This window comes from Brachyhypopomus gauderio, chromosome 19 (genome assembly GCF_052324685.1).
Source record: "Brachyhypopomus gauderio isolate BG-103 chromosome 19, BGAUD_0.2, whole genome shotgun sequence".
NCBI classification, from domain to species: domain Eukaryota; kingdom Metazoa; phylum Chordata; class Actinopteri; order Gymnotiformes; family Hypopomidae; genus Brachyhypopomus; species Brachyhypopomus gauderio.
In genome coordinates, this window is record NC_135229.1 from 4,848,183 (window position 1) to 4,864,580 (window position 16,398).

Sequence of the window (16,398 nt, forward strand, 5' to 3'; positions counted from 1 at the left end):
GAGCATTTGCAACATTAGTCACTGACACTGAAGCAAGCGCTAGGTCTTAAGATGCCTCTGGCCCACAGTGGTGCATTGTGGGTCATTAGTCGAATTAACTAGGCTGACCTATATCGAAGACGGCCAGTATCACATTTAAATGTTCATTTGCTCACAGCACTTGTTTTATAACACACAATCTAACTTATTTGTGTTTTGGAGATAAAGTGGCAATTGAAATCTGGATTTATGAAAATCAACTTTCTAACAGAATCTGGTGTCTAAGAGCATTATAAACTGCTTTGTTTAAACACTGTAGGATTCTTTGGTAGAGAATATTTTGAAGTAGGTCTCCCACCTAATGTGTCCCTTGACAGTTCTTCATTTGTTTTCGCTATTCAAAAGTCCTTTGGCTATCTTTTGGTTGTTGTCCTCTGCTTACTCTGATAAAAAAATGACCATCTAGCCATAGAACACCCATACTTTATCCTTCTGAATCCGGACACCTTCTTCCCGTGATGGTTGGCTGGGGCTTCCTTCGACCCACCCTGTATTTACAGAGCCGCTTTGGTATTGCTACATGTGACTCCACCCCTATGCGCCCCCCCCACCCCTGCCCCCGCTCTGCCTGGATGCGGATGCAGAACGGGGGGCGGGGTGTTGGAGGTGTGGCTGGTCATGCCACCTCACACCACCGTGTTTCTGGCAGAGTAAACGGTCGGCAGAGGCTCCGCCCTCTCCAGCACGGTGATCTGCGTGACGGTAACGTGGCGCTTTTTCCCGGGACTCAGGCGACTCTGCGTGCGCCACTTGCGCACGCCCCGTCTCAGCTCCGTCTGCACCTGGGGAGGGGCGGGGAGTGTTATTCGTGAAGTGTACCTGCAACACCCAGTGTGGAGCAGAGGCAGAAGGGAGATGTCTCACGCACGCTTACCTCTCCGTTCAGGAAGCAGTACAGCAAAGCCACCACAAAGCCCTGGAGAGAACATCAAACGTTATCGAACACCAAACCTTATCAAACATCAAACACAACCTCAAACATCAAACACAACCTCAAACATCAATCGCAGCCTCAAACATCAAACACGACCTCAAACATCAATCGCAGCCTCAAACATCAAACACAACCTCAAACATCAATCGCAACCTCAAACATCAAACGCAACCTCAAACATAAACATTCCTATTAAAAGCGACTTAAACTACCATGACGTGATGCTACGTGTTCTTGAACCCCCCCGATATTGCCCAAAATCCCAGACCTCCCTCCCCAAGGCAGACGAGACGCAGACCCACCCACCTGGAAGGAGCCCAGGCCCAGCTCGATGTAGAGTCGCACCGTCGGGCCCGTGGTCTCGGGCAGGAAGGCGAAGACGGTGTAGTGCATCCCGAACAGGGGGATGAGGAACAAAGTGGACTTGGCCAGCCTCCTGTCAAAACACGCACACAGACCAGGCTCAGGCAGGGAGGGAGGGCGTCGTTGTCATGTGACCTGTCAGTCATGTGACCTGTCGTTTCCATGCTGTCATTTCCATGTTAACTGTAATTGGCTTATCTTACATGGCGGTACTACTTCATTAGCATAAGCACTGTTTCTCGGGTGGGAACACTGAGTTACATTGAGTGCTAACAATCTGCATACAATTTACCATCGCAGTTAAGAGAGGATATCAAACCACATTTCACCGGAGTGTTTAGTTGCTTCTGTTTTTTTCATGCACTGTTGCCTCTTTTACTTTGATTTGAGTGAATATCTGAACTTTCCATTTTTACTTCAGCTTAACGGGTTTAGTTAAGCGTTTAAAAAAGGCTTAAATGTCATGGTAGACTGACAATCGCCAGGCTGTTCTGAAAGATAGTGTCAAAGATCTTGTCACAGAGATAATGCTTTGAGAATAATGGAAAATTGATTTCAGGACAGTAAGGTCAGGGGCATCTTCAGTGGTTATGAATAATTAAAGCATTTCCTTTTTGCTGTTGTCACAGTAAATGGCTTTTAATTAACGACAATGAATTCTGTCCTCGTGAGAACATCTACACTATAACTACATCTACACAGCTAAAGTACAACTGTGGTATTTTGAAAGGTCAGACATAATGCTCTAAAGCTCTTTTCTTTCCTTCTGTTGTATGAAATCACTTTGCTCCAACTAGATGTTTAGCATTTCACAATAGGGAAGAAACGATAAGGTAGGTGGGTAAGACAGGAGGGTAAGACAGAAACCACTGCTGCAGGGTGGTGTGTGGTATGAGGGTTTCACTGGTGAGGGTTTCACTGGTGTATGAAAAATCATCTAGCAGCTGGAGCACTATGCCCACAAAGCCATGCTCTAATTGGCACAAACAATCTCTGTCTCCTGAGGAGGGCACAGGAGCACTGGTCCTCATATCTCTTTCTCTCTCTCTCTCTCTCTCTCTCTCTCTCACACACACACACACACACACACAGTGTACCTGCTGATTGTGTCTTGTGTGTGGAGCAATCATTTATACCGCCATTATGTGACAAACACTGTTTAAGAAAGATTTTTTTTTCCTATAAAGTGCAGCTCACAAGAAATGAAGAATTAGACCTTCTTTGTTGTCATCAAGTGAACTAGTATCTGCTCTGTAGCGTGAATCTCCCCCACATTTAGTGGCTGTATTTAAAACAGATTTAGTACAAACACTCTGACATATTCAGGCCACTAAGTGTCAGTATAATGGCTGTTTTGTAATGTAAACAAGGAACACTGGGAAACTGTTATTGCTCCTTTCAGTGTAATTTTGGATAATTGCAAGTCTTCGGCCATTTTGGTGGCAATCTTAAAACACTCTTGTACATGATTAAATGTATAGTATATAGTACAGAATAATAAATATAGTATATTTACTTGAGCCTTAAGTCACTCTCTTGCATCCTACATTCAGCTAACGCTCTGCTAAGCTGTAGCCCCTGCCATTAAGTGTCTAGTGCTGAAAAAATCCAAACACACTACCACCCCCCCCCCCCTCCCCAAAATGCTCAAGAAAGCTCAGCAATCAGATCCTGTTCTGAAGTACTGTACATGTAAGTCTTTCTGCAGTAGCTGGTGTTCATCGGTGCATTGCAGGTCACACTGCTAACATGGACGCTGCTCGCTGTTAAAGTCGCTGGCCCAACTCACATGAAGTGGCTCGTGTCGCTGCCACCAATACCCGGAGACTTCAACTTCTGGACCAGGATCCGGATCACGTTCAGGAAGATGATCATGTTTGCCTGATAGAACACGAATGCAGCTCTAATTATGCCCCTGACCCCAACGACCAACTCCTCCCTCACCGTCAGACGGGCACTACATGAACTGGAGAAGTTGCAATGAAGCTTACGCCAAACTACAAGCTGCATCTTTACTCACAAACAAGGACGCTGTTATAGGTCCCTTGATTATCCACCAGATGGCAGTATCATCAGTGTCATCCCAGCACCTGTACATGGTTGGGGGGGAGGGAAGAAGACCCATCACCGGTGACAGAAAAGAAACGTCATGGATGAACATATTTGTTCAGTGTCAAAGGTCAACATACCCTCGGTTGTCATAGAGTTTTCTAGTCAAAACCCAAACAACAAGGACCAGTGATGGTAAACCTACAATACAGAAAACAGAGCTTTGTCACCAATCCAACTCCATTAATAATACCCATAGAACATAAACGGTAAAACACATGCCAGGGTGGTGTAGTTTCTCCAAAGCTAATTAACCACAAGCTTTTATCTGGACTTAAGACTGACCCCAACCAATCAGGCACTGACCCCAACCAATCAGGATGTACCACCAGAAGTACTTCCTCTGGGAGACGAAGGTGAGCGCCAGCAGCGTCTGCAGGTACATGCCCTCCACCAGCAGCCAGAAGTAATTAGCCAGGATGCTGAACTGGAAGAAGGCCACTGCAGACTTACACGCCATCTGGAGAAGACAGCACAGTGCGCAAACTTTGAAGTCAAAACAATCCGAGCACATTAACGCTGTTCTCGGTGTACAAGTCAGCTAGTAAACATGTCAAGCAGGATATAATTACCAGGGGGATGTTTTTTTAACGAATGCCCACAGTTCTGAGTGTATTATTTTCTTTTGAAAATCGCAGATCGACACAAAACTTTGAAAGCCGTCATACCAGAAATGTGAAAGATGAGCATATGCCTGTTTCGTTTTTTTATACATGTGTGTTTATAATCATATAATGTGTTCTCCAGCCAAGGAGGACTGTAATAAGGTCAATGTCTCATAAAAAAATGGATTCTCATTTACAGTCTACATCTATCCAACACATCCACAGGCAGGAATGAAATACGCTTAGGAAGGGTGTTTGGCAGCAGTGTACCGTTACACACAGTTTGTGCAATAATCGCCCACTTGAAGGGTTTTCTTAATTTTTCAGGGCTTCATTTGACATTCTGTTCCTACTTCCTGTGCTTGGCACACACACACGCACACATTTCTGTGTAAATTATTCTTTTCTGCTTGTCTCTTAAGTAAATCATAAGCCCTAGTTCTAACTTTATGCCACATATTGGCCACAAACAAAAAGGTCTGTTTTGGTGTCTGTGTTTACAGCGTTTAGTGGACATACCTGGACCTGAAGCACTGAGCTACCATCGCCATTAGCTGCCATTTCTACACAGGCCACTTGGTGTTAGCATTCACAGCAGGAAGCGTATTTAACCAACGTGGCTATAATTTGTTCTCAAAACAATAAAATAATAATGTTAATGGTAAAGGGAGAAAAAGGATTACAAACATATGAAGATAACCCCCATAATTTAACCCATTTTAAATGATTTTGTGTTTTGTATTCCTGCATATGAGTATTACAGTATTACAGTGTATTGTATATTCATTCCAGGCAATACTGTAAATAGATGTAGAGTGTTTGCAGAAAATGTGTTGGTTTATACATATAAATAACATGCTCTGTCCATACATACATAAACTGAAGCACTTTGCTTAAACAGCTGGTGAAGGACCTCTGTCCTAAACATCCTGTTTCTCTGAAAACCTTGTGAACGTCACTACAATTTCAATATCTTTTACTACAGTACGCTGCAGTTTCTCATCTGAAATCTACATGTACATTATAAACACTGTATGAATGATCACTTTATCAGAGGCCTTTTGTGATTGGTTGAATTTCCTGTATGCAAAACGTGAAGCCAGACCACAGCCTAAAAGCAGGTGTGTAAGCTTTCCATGAATCAGCATCAGGCTCAGACCACATTAGGACCCAACCAGCGTTTCAAAAACGGCCAGTCTTCTCTCGCAAAGACGTCGAGAGCACCTGTGGAATGAGCACCTGACATTTGGACAGCAGGACAGTAAAGCACGCGAGACAATTTGGAATCCCTCCCTGCGGGACACACAAACCCGGGCGTGTTTGTAGAGAGAACATGAAATCCCACGTCTTATGTGGATTTGGGAAAAGTCATCAAAGACTTGCAATGTACAGACCATTGTACAAAAATGGGTATACTGAACATTAGCAGGATCCTCTCTGGGACATAATGGGGTATTTATTGATCACACCATCTGAGAGATACTGGAATATGACACATTTTTGGAAAATGTAAAAATTATATTGTACTTTTAACCTTTTGTTACCAGACTAAGAAAAACAGTACCAAAATGGGAGCATGTTTTTTTTTTTTTTAATCTCTATTACAACCTTAGTCAACCAATGTCAACAGGTCCTGAAAGTCCGGCCCTTAGGATACATTAAGATAAACTTACACTACCCGAGCCCAGCGTTTAATAAACGGCCACCCTGGTAGGGGGTCTCCTCGTGCAAAGATACTGAGAGCACCTATGGATGGACAGTTGGACAGTAGGACATATAAAGCAGTAGGGGCTCAGTATTGTGGACAAACAAGTCCGTCCCTGGCAGCTGGTCACCCTGTGGCAGAAGCATACGTTCTGAAGGACGGTGCACTACGGCACAAGGGTCATACAGACGTGGGCCGGTCCCGCTGGTTCTAGTTTTTCAGTCCTCGGGTCTTAATCCTATAAAGCAGCTCTGGGATGAAGAAGAACAGAGGCCTGTTGATCCCAACGTGTGGGATCTCTGCCACAACGAAATTACTGCAGCTCTGAGGGCCAAAGGAGGTGCAATACACTACTAGATGGGCATGTCTAATAAAGTGTTCAGTGTTGCGAGTATATATCATTAGATCCCTAGTAGTTGTGTTCCTACTCTCATTTCATTAGCAACAGGATCCTTATGTCATACATTATTGTCACTGTGCCTCACAGTAAGAGATAACTGTCACGTTAACTATATTACTGTATTCTCTTATGTCATTCCCAAACAGTGTTCAAACCATACTTAGCTTTATGTGTACTGAAATACTGAAAGATGAGTTAAGTGTCATTGTTCACCCACTCATTCTCTCTCTCTCTCTCTCTCTCTCTCTCTCTCTCTTCTTACTGTGGACATGAAGCAGTGGTCCAGAGACTCATCGGAGAAAAGAACTGCATCTTTGATGAAGACCGCGCTGGCACGAAGGATGAAGGAAGCAAACAGGTTGATGTGTATGTAGTTCCTGGTACAGTGGAACTTCCTGTAATGGACGTCATGCTTTAGAGCTTAACGGGTACTTAGTCTAATTGAGATTAATGACACATTTAAAACCTATAATTAGGCCTTGTTTTTAATGGCTGTGTGTTAATTAAAGGTTAACAATGTTCAAAGGACAACAAACATCAATTTACCTGAAGGAGGTGAAGACTATGATGGCCGTTGTGAGTGATATCAGCGATGTGGTGTATCCAGCTGTGTACATCTTCTTGAATGTTGACAAGTAGGTTGTCTGGACAACAAACAAGAACAGGGTAAACCGCATTCAGATACAGGGCTCATAGGATACATCCATCCATCCATCCATCCATCCATCCATTTATCTATCCATTTATCTATCCCTTCTATGGCAAGCATTGGCAAGGTCATCATCGGGAGAAGAAGGCCATATCTGAGATGACCATCAGGACATGGTGGGGGGTGAAGGATATGAAGGGGGTGGGGTGGGGGGTGAAGGATATGAAGGGGGTGGGGTGGGGGGTGAAGGATATGAAGGGGGTGGGGTGGGGGTACAAGAAGGCACCTCTCCAAAGCCACCACGAAGTCCCTTTACCTCAGCATCGGGCTCCATATCATCTCCAATGTCACAGGCCTCCCCATACGGTGGGTACGGGTCACTCCAGCCCTCCGCCGTACAGTTCCTGTATACGTAACCTGTAAGCTTCGGCATATCAGTAATAATTCACAGCTCTTCCTGCGCATGACTGCGCTTTTTTATATAATGCCAAAACATTCCAAAGTAATCACTTATAGTACACCAGCTATCTACCTAAGATCGCCAGTTTCAGTGCCAAGTCTGTTTGCCCTTTAGAGATATTAAGCTGTTAGCAAGTGAAAGTGAAGTGAAAGTGTCCACTGTATCACAGTAAATGCCCCAGCGTTTGAGGCCTCGAGGAGGAGATCCACACAGAGTACAAAATGGCACAGTGTTCTTCCAGAATCCCATTAATCCAGGTTGCTTAAAGATGTACTTTAATACGTAATGGAAGAACACTGTGTCTTCATTTAAGTAATGGACATCCATCTTTGGTCTTGAAATAAATCTAGCAGAAATCACCTGCTGTAGAATAACTAGTCAGGCCTTATTTTGAAACAATAAAATATTCTTTTTGGAGAATTTGGATTTTATGATGTTACATGTGTATCTGCTTGCAAAGGTATTTTATAAGCCTTGTTTCAATAGTATTCATTTGTTTTATGTCATGTTGTGGGATTTATTTCTGATAACATATCCCAATGAATGTGTATTTTAATCTTCTTTGCATGAGTATTGTATTATTCTTGTTGTCCTTGTTAATGTTAGGATAGTGTCTTACAAGGACAAAACAATGAGAATACTGTGTTTCAGACAGACTTAATTAAACAAATAGAAGTAGGGCGTGTGTGTGTGTGTGTGTGTGTATGTGTGTGTGTGTGTGTGTGTGTGTGTGTGTGTGTGGGAGGGGTATGTGACAGTTCATTACTATTTGGTTTATCCTTCAATTGCCTGATGTCTGTGATGAAGGCCTTAGTGAGGTTAAGTGGGATTATGGGATTATGTCCAAGAACTCTTCTCCAAACAAAAGTTCATTGTATCCTCTGAGCACTTGCAGTGGAATTAGGAATATTGACACAAACCCAAGCATGTTTAAAAAAATAAAAAGCATGTAATCCCGTGTCTCATGAGGATTTCAGATTTTAGTTACCTGACTAAGAATACGTACAATTGAACACGGGTCTTCAGAGACTTCAGGAACATTTAGATCAATATGTTTTGCTCTTCTAAAATTCATCTCACTCCATCCAGCGCTACAGACGAAAATATAGACTCTGCTAGCTCAGATCTCCCCGATCCTGCTTATTTCTCACATCTTGCTAGACATTTGCAGGAAACAGAGGGCCAACGTTCTGGATACAGATCAAGCCTAATAATGGAATAAAAAGGGCTTTCATTGGTCAACTGAGTACAATTTGGGAAGATATTAGATATCTTCCCAAATATTAGATATTAGGAGTACAAATACTCCCAAGAGGTCTGAAGGACTTGTTATGTAAGGTTGATCCAGTGCCTTTTGACACATTATTTTACAGTAAGCGGTGTTAAAAATACATAAACCACAAAAACATTGGTGATTAGCATGCCTGATGGATAATATTGATTCAGCTATGTGCTGATGCACTGTTCAAAGGAGGATTCCCCAAACCATTTAGGTAAAACATTCAAGTATTTACAGTAAACACTGTCCTGATGACAGTGCTGGGTCACATGTGGTCACTGACTGGAAAACAGTCTCAGGATTTGCATCCTTTAAATGCATAAGTAAGTATGATTTGGATTCAACTCTGTTTCACTGAGCTATTGTGAGGCAAACTCTCCATAATTTAATAGCTTCATACTCAGAATCAATTTGCAATTTCCCAACAGCAAGAATATAGCTCTAGCTTTTGTAGTCAGAAGGTACCATTTTTTGATCCTGGAGTAAAAAAATGGCATCAAAGGATATTACACCAAAACACCTCAGAAGAGCCTTGTTCCTCTAGTCTTATTTAAACACTTTCTTTAAAGACTCCTCTACTCCGACTTCAGGCATTTTGCATAAAAGTATCAGGACCTTTGCTTGAGTGTAAGCGTTTAGCATCTATCCCACGGAAACAAAGGGGGAGGTTTGTAGAGCAACTTTGATCTTTGATCCCTGGTCGCTCCTTCGGGTTTCTGTGCAACAAACTCTTCTGCCCATTTCATTGCATTCTGTAGACCACTGATCTGTAAAACTGGCATGACGTCTACACTGGACACGCATTTCCACGGACACCTGGAGTCACGCAACCCTGACGCAGATTTCCCTCGAGCTACAGATTCGAGGCGATTCAACATACAGCTTTCCGATGTAGGTCACAACACGTCTGTGTAATGAACGCTTCATGGCCTGCTACCTCTCCGTACGTCAGCAATGCGGCAGAAACAGGAGCGTCTGGGCCGTCTCTGAAAGGCAGTGGCGTATGGCGAGAAGCATCTTCGAGATTCAAAGGGAAGGTTATTTGTTTTTTTTTTTTAAAGATTTTACAGAGGTCTGTGACCCACTTAACATACTTCCAAAGTACCAAGGGGCTACGCTTGAATACTTGCCAAAACAAAAGTAGGTTTTAGTGTCTGATTCAAAAGAACGTGATGAGAAAGAATGCTCGAAATAGCTTTCTTTTGCTCAAAATAACAATCGCTCAAAATATTAAAGTTCCCATTGTGTGACCATTCAAATCCAAAGAAAGCAAAAAAAAAAAAAAAACCCCACTCCTCTCTGGTTCCTCCTGTCGATTCTGTCCCAAGGCACTGCAGAGGAGATGCTTCATTTTCAGTGACTGAATTATTAGTAATGAAAGCTGACCTTGCTTGCTGGAGATGTGATGGAAGATTTCAGAGCACGACACATTGACCACCTGGCCGACGTCTGCCCGATGCCAGCATCTGATGTTGTACCACTGCGTCCTGCAACCTGAGGTGTACATCACAAAACACATTCAAGCAACATCACTTCACCATTCCTGTCCATTGACTCTCATTTCTCAAAATCCATCCGTTCATCCACAAGTGTAATACTGCTTATCTTTTCAAATGTATTGTTGTACTACCAGACATCCAGTTTATGGCAAGTCCTAGCAGAAATACTACAATGCAACGACCAATGAAAACGTGTTATTTTTACCACGTACTGGCCAAGGTACATTCGCCGTGTTACAAAATGACCTGCATGTCTACATGTCTGAAGGCCCATTTGGCACATGAACCAAACTACACATAAAACTGGCCAGTCATGAAGTCATGAGTTCGGCATGTGTCAATTAGTGATGTCACTGAAGTGATGTCATGATTAGTGATCATTAATCAGACGGCCACTTATTTAGAAGCCTAAAGGCTTAGTACTTCTAGGTTGTCCCTGACCTACGTGGTACATCAGACAGCTGGACATTATATTCATGTTATCTATAAATATAATATATTAGATATAATCTATTGAAGATAGATAGATAGATAGATAGATAGATAGATAGATAGATAGATAGATAGATAGATAGATAGATAGATAGATAGATAGATAGATAGATAGATAGATAGAAGTCTAAGGGACTAACACAAAAACAGCGTTCAAACTGCATCTGCCTTGAGGACATTAAGACACTCAGGTGTTTTGAAGAATGACCTAGATGAGAGACTTAGATGCACAGCACTTATCTTATATGGTCAACTCCGGAAATGGAGCAACAACCTACTTATTGTTGGCTAAAGCCAAAGCTATAAGCACTGTTACCTGTTGAGAATAACAAGTCTCTCAGCCTGGAGGGCTGAGCGTTTGGAACATTTAATTTAGCTTCCAATTGGAGTTGCGGCCCCACTCCCAAAACCCACTCCCAGTGACGTGCTTGCTTAAATGATGTTTTTGTCCATAAAAATAACGGTAAGAACTTTTGCGTTTTAATGGTGCTGAGCTGGTCAAAGCTAGCTTGGCTTGAAGGTTACATCAGGTCATGACCATGACCTCATAATTAATAGACAATACTCAGATAACCCTGCACATTTGGCTAAAGGTGCTTTGTCCTATGTGACTGCTCTCACTGTGTACTGAAGATAGCTCTTGTTTTTTAAGCCTGTAGTTAAGATAAATGGAGGTCTATATGTAGTAGGTAGAAGAAATGGACTACTCCATTTGTTTGGACAAGCTGCAGAGATGGTTGAGCTGATGATGCTAAGTAAACAGAGCAAAATAATGAGAAAAAGTAGGCATTGATGTGATGCCCATATAAGGCAATAAAGGAAACAGTCATCTGCTTCTGAGGTTCAAGATGGTTTGTCGCCATTTTTAGGAGATCATAATTTGGACTGTGATATTATTTTATGTTCTTTCAATTTATTTACAAATATTGTTACTATGCAATATATTGCCAACTTATTGTAAAAAAAAAAAGATTTTGAAAGTCAACTTTGTCTGAGAGACTTTCACTGAGTAAACGCAGTGTCTGATACATATATGGATGATATAAAGTCAGGGCCATTCTGAATCGACTGAATGTGATGTTCTGTCTTAATGTTGATATGCTCACTCTTCCTTTCTACTTCCGTAGTCCGGTTCTAGTAAAACACGCCCACGACCACCATGTGGCCCCTAAACACAATTTACACATTAACAATTAGCTCCTCCTGTCTCTCGGCCGGGACGTCCCCTCCCGCAAACTCACTTCTATTCAGAGAGCTTTAATTCATCTCCACTGGGAGAGATGACATCGGCAAGAGTCCCGACTCATTTCAGATTAACAATGCCTCTGTGAAACATTCTGAGGATTAGACTTAATGGCTTAAGAGTCTTTAATACAAATGAATTCCCATATCTTCTCTCACATAACCTGTACATTCAAATGGCCCGAACACTCACGCTGCCCGACTCCTTTGAAAGACACGCGTTTCAAACACAACAGCCTCACAGACACTTGGGCCATTATAAAATGGAAATTCTAATCTCTTTGTGTCCGAGACTGTGAAGTCAAATGATGGATTGGACAGGCAAAGTGAGCAGATGCCTACATCACAAACCACCCAACAACAACTACAACCCCCACAATCACCCCACCCACCCCCTAGTTCTGTTCCAAACATGTACATCCTAGTTTACACCCAGATGCTTGAACATGACCTGAAAATGCAGAGTAGCTGCTGGGAATACACAGCCTAGTTACAGTTTATTTCTGCTTCATCCTGAGAAGTGCCATCGTGCCGTGCTCAATTAAAGCACCATGGTTAAGACCCTCTCAACAACTAAATATATATAATCGGCTGGAGTGAATTGGGCCGAAGTTCTTGCTAGATGACATATATATTACAACGGCACATAAACAACAGTTGTTATCCCTGTCTGTGTTTTTTTTTGTCTCACCTTACTAAGAGTGTATATGGAGTGTGTAGCTGATGTTTTATATACAGTTCTATCCTAGTAATGTACTTAAAAGGGTGTTTCTCTACAGAACTATTGGAAATATAACGCAGAGACAATGGTCCTTCAATGGTATCTTAGAGTGGACGATAGAACAGAGCACTACATAAGTCTCAAGCAAAAGCAGGCGACTGTGCACGTACCCCACGGTCCAGTCTGGCTCTTACGCTCTCTCCTCCTGGTCTGATTGCAGAGTTCCTGGTCCCTCAAGAGCTGGGGAATGATGGCGCAGTCTGGATGAATGGTCTCCACCTGGCATCGCAGTAGAAAGACCAGATTGAGACACACAGAGACCTGTATTGAGGCAGTCTGTGAATGGAAATCTCACTGAATGGTGGCTTACAAAAGTCAGTGACCCCATTCAACAGATGCTCTCATGAGAGAGGTTATGTATATGTTATTTACTAGTGCATACCATTAAAATGGAGTGGGGGGAGGGGGGTCTAAGGAGTAGGGCTTTCACTCAGAAGATGCACAATTCCTAATCAGCAAGACACTGATCAAAACATTCTAAGCAGTAATACAGCATTTGTTAAAGTGTGCCCTGGTAACTGGCGAAAATAATAGGTCTTAGAATAAACTGTTTTTTAGATCACTGTCTATTACAAACTGATGTAATCAAGGGAATAACAACAACAGCACAGGATGTCAAAATATTGTGGTAAAGCTGTAGTAATTTCTAGGAGCAGTTAAAGAGGACAGGAATACATATGGCAAATTCTTTATGCAAGAAGTCAGTGACATGTTGAGCAAAAGGTTAAAGTCTCTCTTTTTATGTAGTATTGATATATATATAAACACTCAATGCACAAAAGAAAACATTACAAATAGATCACTGTGACTTTAATGTAGGAGGCCTATAGAAACTATAACATGTCAATACTGAAACATCTTTTTCAGATAACTTTATTGAGATACACAGGTTTGAACTTAAGAGGTTTTACCACCGTAGGCGCTTCTCGTTTTTGACGAACCATGTCAAGCAAGACGTTATCAAAATGATAACGAATAGAGCCAAATTTTTATGGTAAAATTTCAGTAAAAGTCACGAGAAACCATGCAGAAACTCACAGTTCTCCAAAAAGTCGCAAAAATCCATAGATAAAACGCGGCCATGTTCAAACGTCCCAAATAAATTGAATATTCTTAGTTCTGCTTAAACCAAATCTGTTTTCAAACCATTTTGATTATCCAAGATAGCAAATATAATCCCATCCGTTAACCTCGAGAAGATACACAATCGGACGTCCCTGCGACAGTGGGAATCACTGAGTGTCCTCCAGTTATCCGGACACAGACAGTCGCGAGACGCCCCGTTCGTATGTGACCACAGTCGCGCGCACAATTGATGTTTGAACAAAATCACACCGACACAGTGGTGCTGTGTCTTCATAGCACGCGATTGGAGCAAGCTCTTACTGGCTATTTCTGTCATCATATTCAAAGATTCATCTTGCAGTTAAAATAAAACATATAATAAGATATACATTGTTGGGTAAACAGCTGTAGTTACTATTGTACTAAAAACTGTATATTTGTTTACACATTTTAACCTACAGCAGGAATAACAATAATAATAATAATAAAAAAACTACTAAACTACTAAAAAATTAATATTGTTCTTGAGGTTTTTGTTAGATAATGGATAACTTATTATCTTTATTTTAAGTCACAAATACAGGGCTGTAAAAGCTAGTTCTCTTGGGTTATGAACATTTAGCAACCAGGGGTGAGTTTCCCGAAACGTTCTTAGCGCTAAGTACTTCTTAACCTCATACGTTTCATACGAGGTTACGAAGTACTTAGCGCTACGAACGTTTCGGGAAACCCACCCCAGTTTTACAACAGCATAATCTATCAAATATTGGTAACTTTGCATGACTAATACAGCTCAATTGTATACACATTCCACTGCACTTATGCACTTATTTTAGTTTTTAAAATGCCAATAAATTTACTTTTATTACATATTTTTATTGCGCATGCCCAGTTTACAAAATGCCATTATTAGTAAATTACCTTCCTAGCTTTTAACATGTAATGTCATAGTAAATGCCAAATAAATACCATAGCATATGGCATTATGATAACCTTTGCAGAATGACAGTTACTGTTGAAACCACTAATCTATAATATCAATGATTTTGCTGCACTTTTCACAGAGATTATTCACAGAGATTAGAAATTATTTATTCCAGCTTCAGTGTGGCAGGGTGGCCGAGTGGTTAAGGCGTTGGACTTAAGATCCAATGTATGAATGTCCGTGTGGGTTCGACCCCCACCCCTGGCATAGCTCACACATTTAACAAAAGCTCTTTAATAGTGAAGATTTTCAAATCAATAACTGGTGGCCGTTAATGATAAGTTGCTCATTTCTGACAGCTTATAGGCGCTCCATGTGTTCCTGAACTCCCCAAATCATACTTTTAACTCTGCCGAATCCTGTCCATTGTAAATGACTAAAATCTAAACCACACTTATATACTCTTTTTAAATGCATCTGTTCTTCTGTCTAATTTACTGTCTCATTATAATGTACGCTCTGTGCAGAAGGTCAGAGTTCTTTATGCATATTTTAGTGTCTTCCAGGCTTAAGCCCTGATGGATGACACTTTGTTGGACTAAATACATGGCCATCTTGCTTGTGGTTCGGTCTTGGTCTCATTTTCCAACTGGTGATTACAACCGTCGGAAGTCTCTGATTGCTGTAATCCTGGGATGACGTGAGCAAGGCAGGATCCCAGATTGACGGTTCTGCAAGTGCACATTGTTGCCTGAGATAAAGGAGCTGCAGAAGAGATTAGGTTTATATGCTTTCTTCATATTAAAATATGTGCATTGCTTGGCAACTGACATAATGATGTAAAGCTATAAGCCATGACAACCTCTACAAAACACAGAACCTCCATCACTTCCTTTGCCTGACCAATTACGTACAATATACATACTTGGAGCCCATTGTGGTTTTACTCTGTACTTCTAATAGCTGCGAATAATGAACATTGTGTTTTCACAATCACAGTGGGAAGGGGAAAAAAAGGTTTGCATGTTCATTTGCATCTCAGAAAGCTACAATCATCATTATGCAAATTGCACAATACCCAAATGCCCCAAATTTAACAAATGAAATTGTCCGTATGTCCACCATGCACAACACATTACACTGTGTCCCAAACCTACTCTATTAAAAGTGACGTTAAATGAACATTTCTAATCTCCATCATGAAATATTTAGAACATCATCATTACAACAGAAGCAAGGTTTTTCCTTTTTCTTCAATCCAACAGCAAACACCAAAGTTAAGCCCTTTCGGTGTCATTCTTCTCCGCTTTCTGTGAAGACTCCTACAGTACATACTCTGAATTCCACCATGTCATCATACAGAGAAGTTCAGATGTCCTCACCAGCACTGTGAACCAGGATGATGAAGATCCTTGATGCTGAAAATTCCTGGTTCAATGAAGGAATCAAGTAGTGAAGCCATAATTGTATGGGTCGTCATTCTGAAGAGTTGCTCTGCACACACACATGTAGAACCAGGATGGCCGAGAGGTTAAGGCGTTGGACTTAAGATCCAATGGACAATTGTCCACGTGGGTTCGAACCCCACTCCTGGTATGGGTCAGATTTTCCACTGTGTTGGTCTATGTAATGTAATATTAGTACTCCAGCAGGGCTCCTGCAAGAACTGTGGGAGTGTAATATGTAATGTTTAGTGGTCCTGGTTTGTAATTGCAAACCATATAATTATTAGTCTCTAATATCTACTCCACCTGTGTTTGTTTGTCCAAATATATATATATATATATATATATATATATATATATATATATATATATATATATATATATATATATATATATGTGTGTGTGT

The 16,398-nt window shown here is 41.4% G+C and overlaps 1 protein-coding gene and 2 non-coding genes across 3 annotated transcripts; 2 read left to right on the top strand and 1 right to left on the bottom strand.

Annotated features, from left to right (window-relative positions):
* Positions 1-591: 591 nt before the first annotated feature.
* Positions 592-13,856, bottom strand: ghrhra (growth hormone releasing hormone receptor a). Its single transcript, XM_076981344.1, has 13 exons — positions 13,596-13,856; positions 12,668-12,776; positions 9,930-10,037; positions 7,121-7,221; positions 6,702-6,799; positions 6,418-6,550; positions 3,752-3,905; positions 3,526-3,586; positions 3,357-3,426; positions 3,126-3,217; positions 1,280-1,409; positions 914-955; positions 592-821 (listed from the first exon to the last, which is right to left on the bottom strand). Exons 1-13 carry the CDS (start codon positions 13,638-13,640, stop codon positions 666-668), a joined length of 1,299 nt encoding a protein of 432 aa, XP_076837459.1. The 5' UTR covers positions 13,641-13,856; the 3' UTR covers positions 592-665.
* Positions 13,857-14,731: 875 nt separating this feature from the next.
* Positions 14,732-14,814, top strand: trnal-uaa (transfer RNA leucine (anticodon UAA)). Its single transcript has one exon. It is a non-coding gene; the product is annotated as a tRNA-Leu (tRNA).
* A 1,246-nt stretch (positions 14,815-16,060) lies between these two features.
* On the top strand, positions 16,061-16,143 carry trnal-uaa (transfer RNA leucine (anticodon UAA)). The gene has a single exon. It is a non-coding gene; the product is annotated as a tRNA-Leu (tRNA).
* The last annotated feature ends 255 nt before the right edge of the window (positions 16,144-16,398 follow it).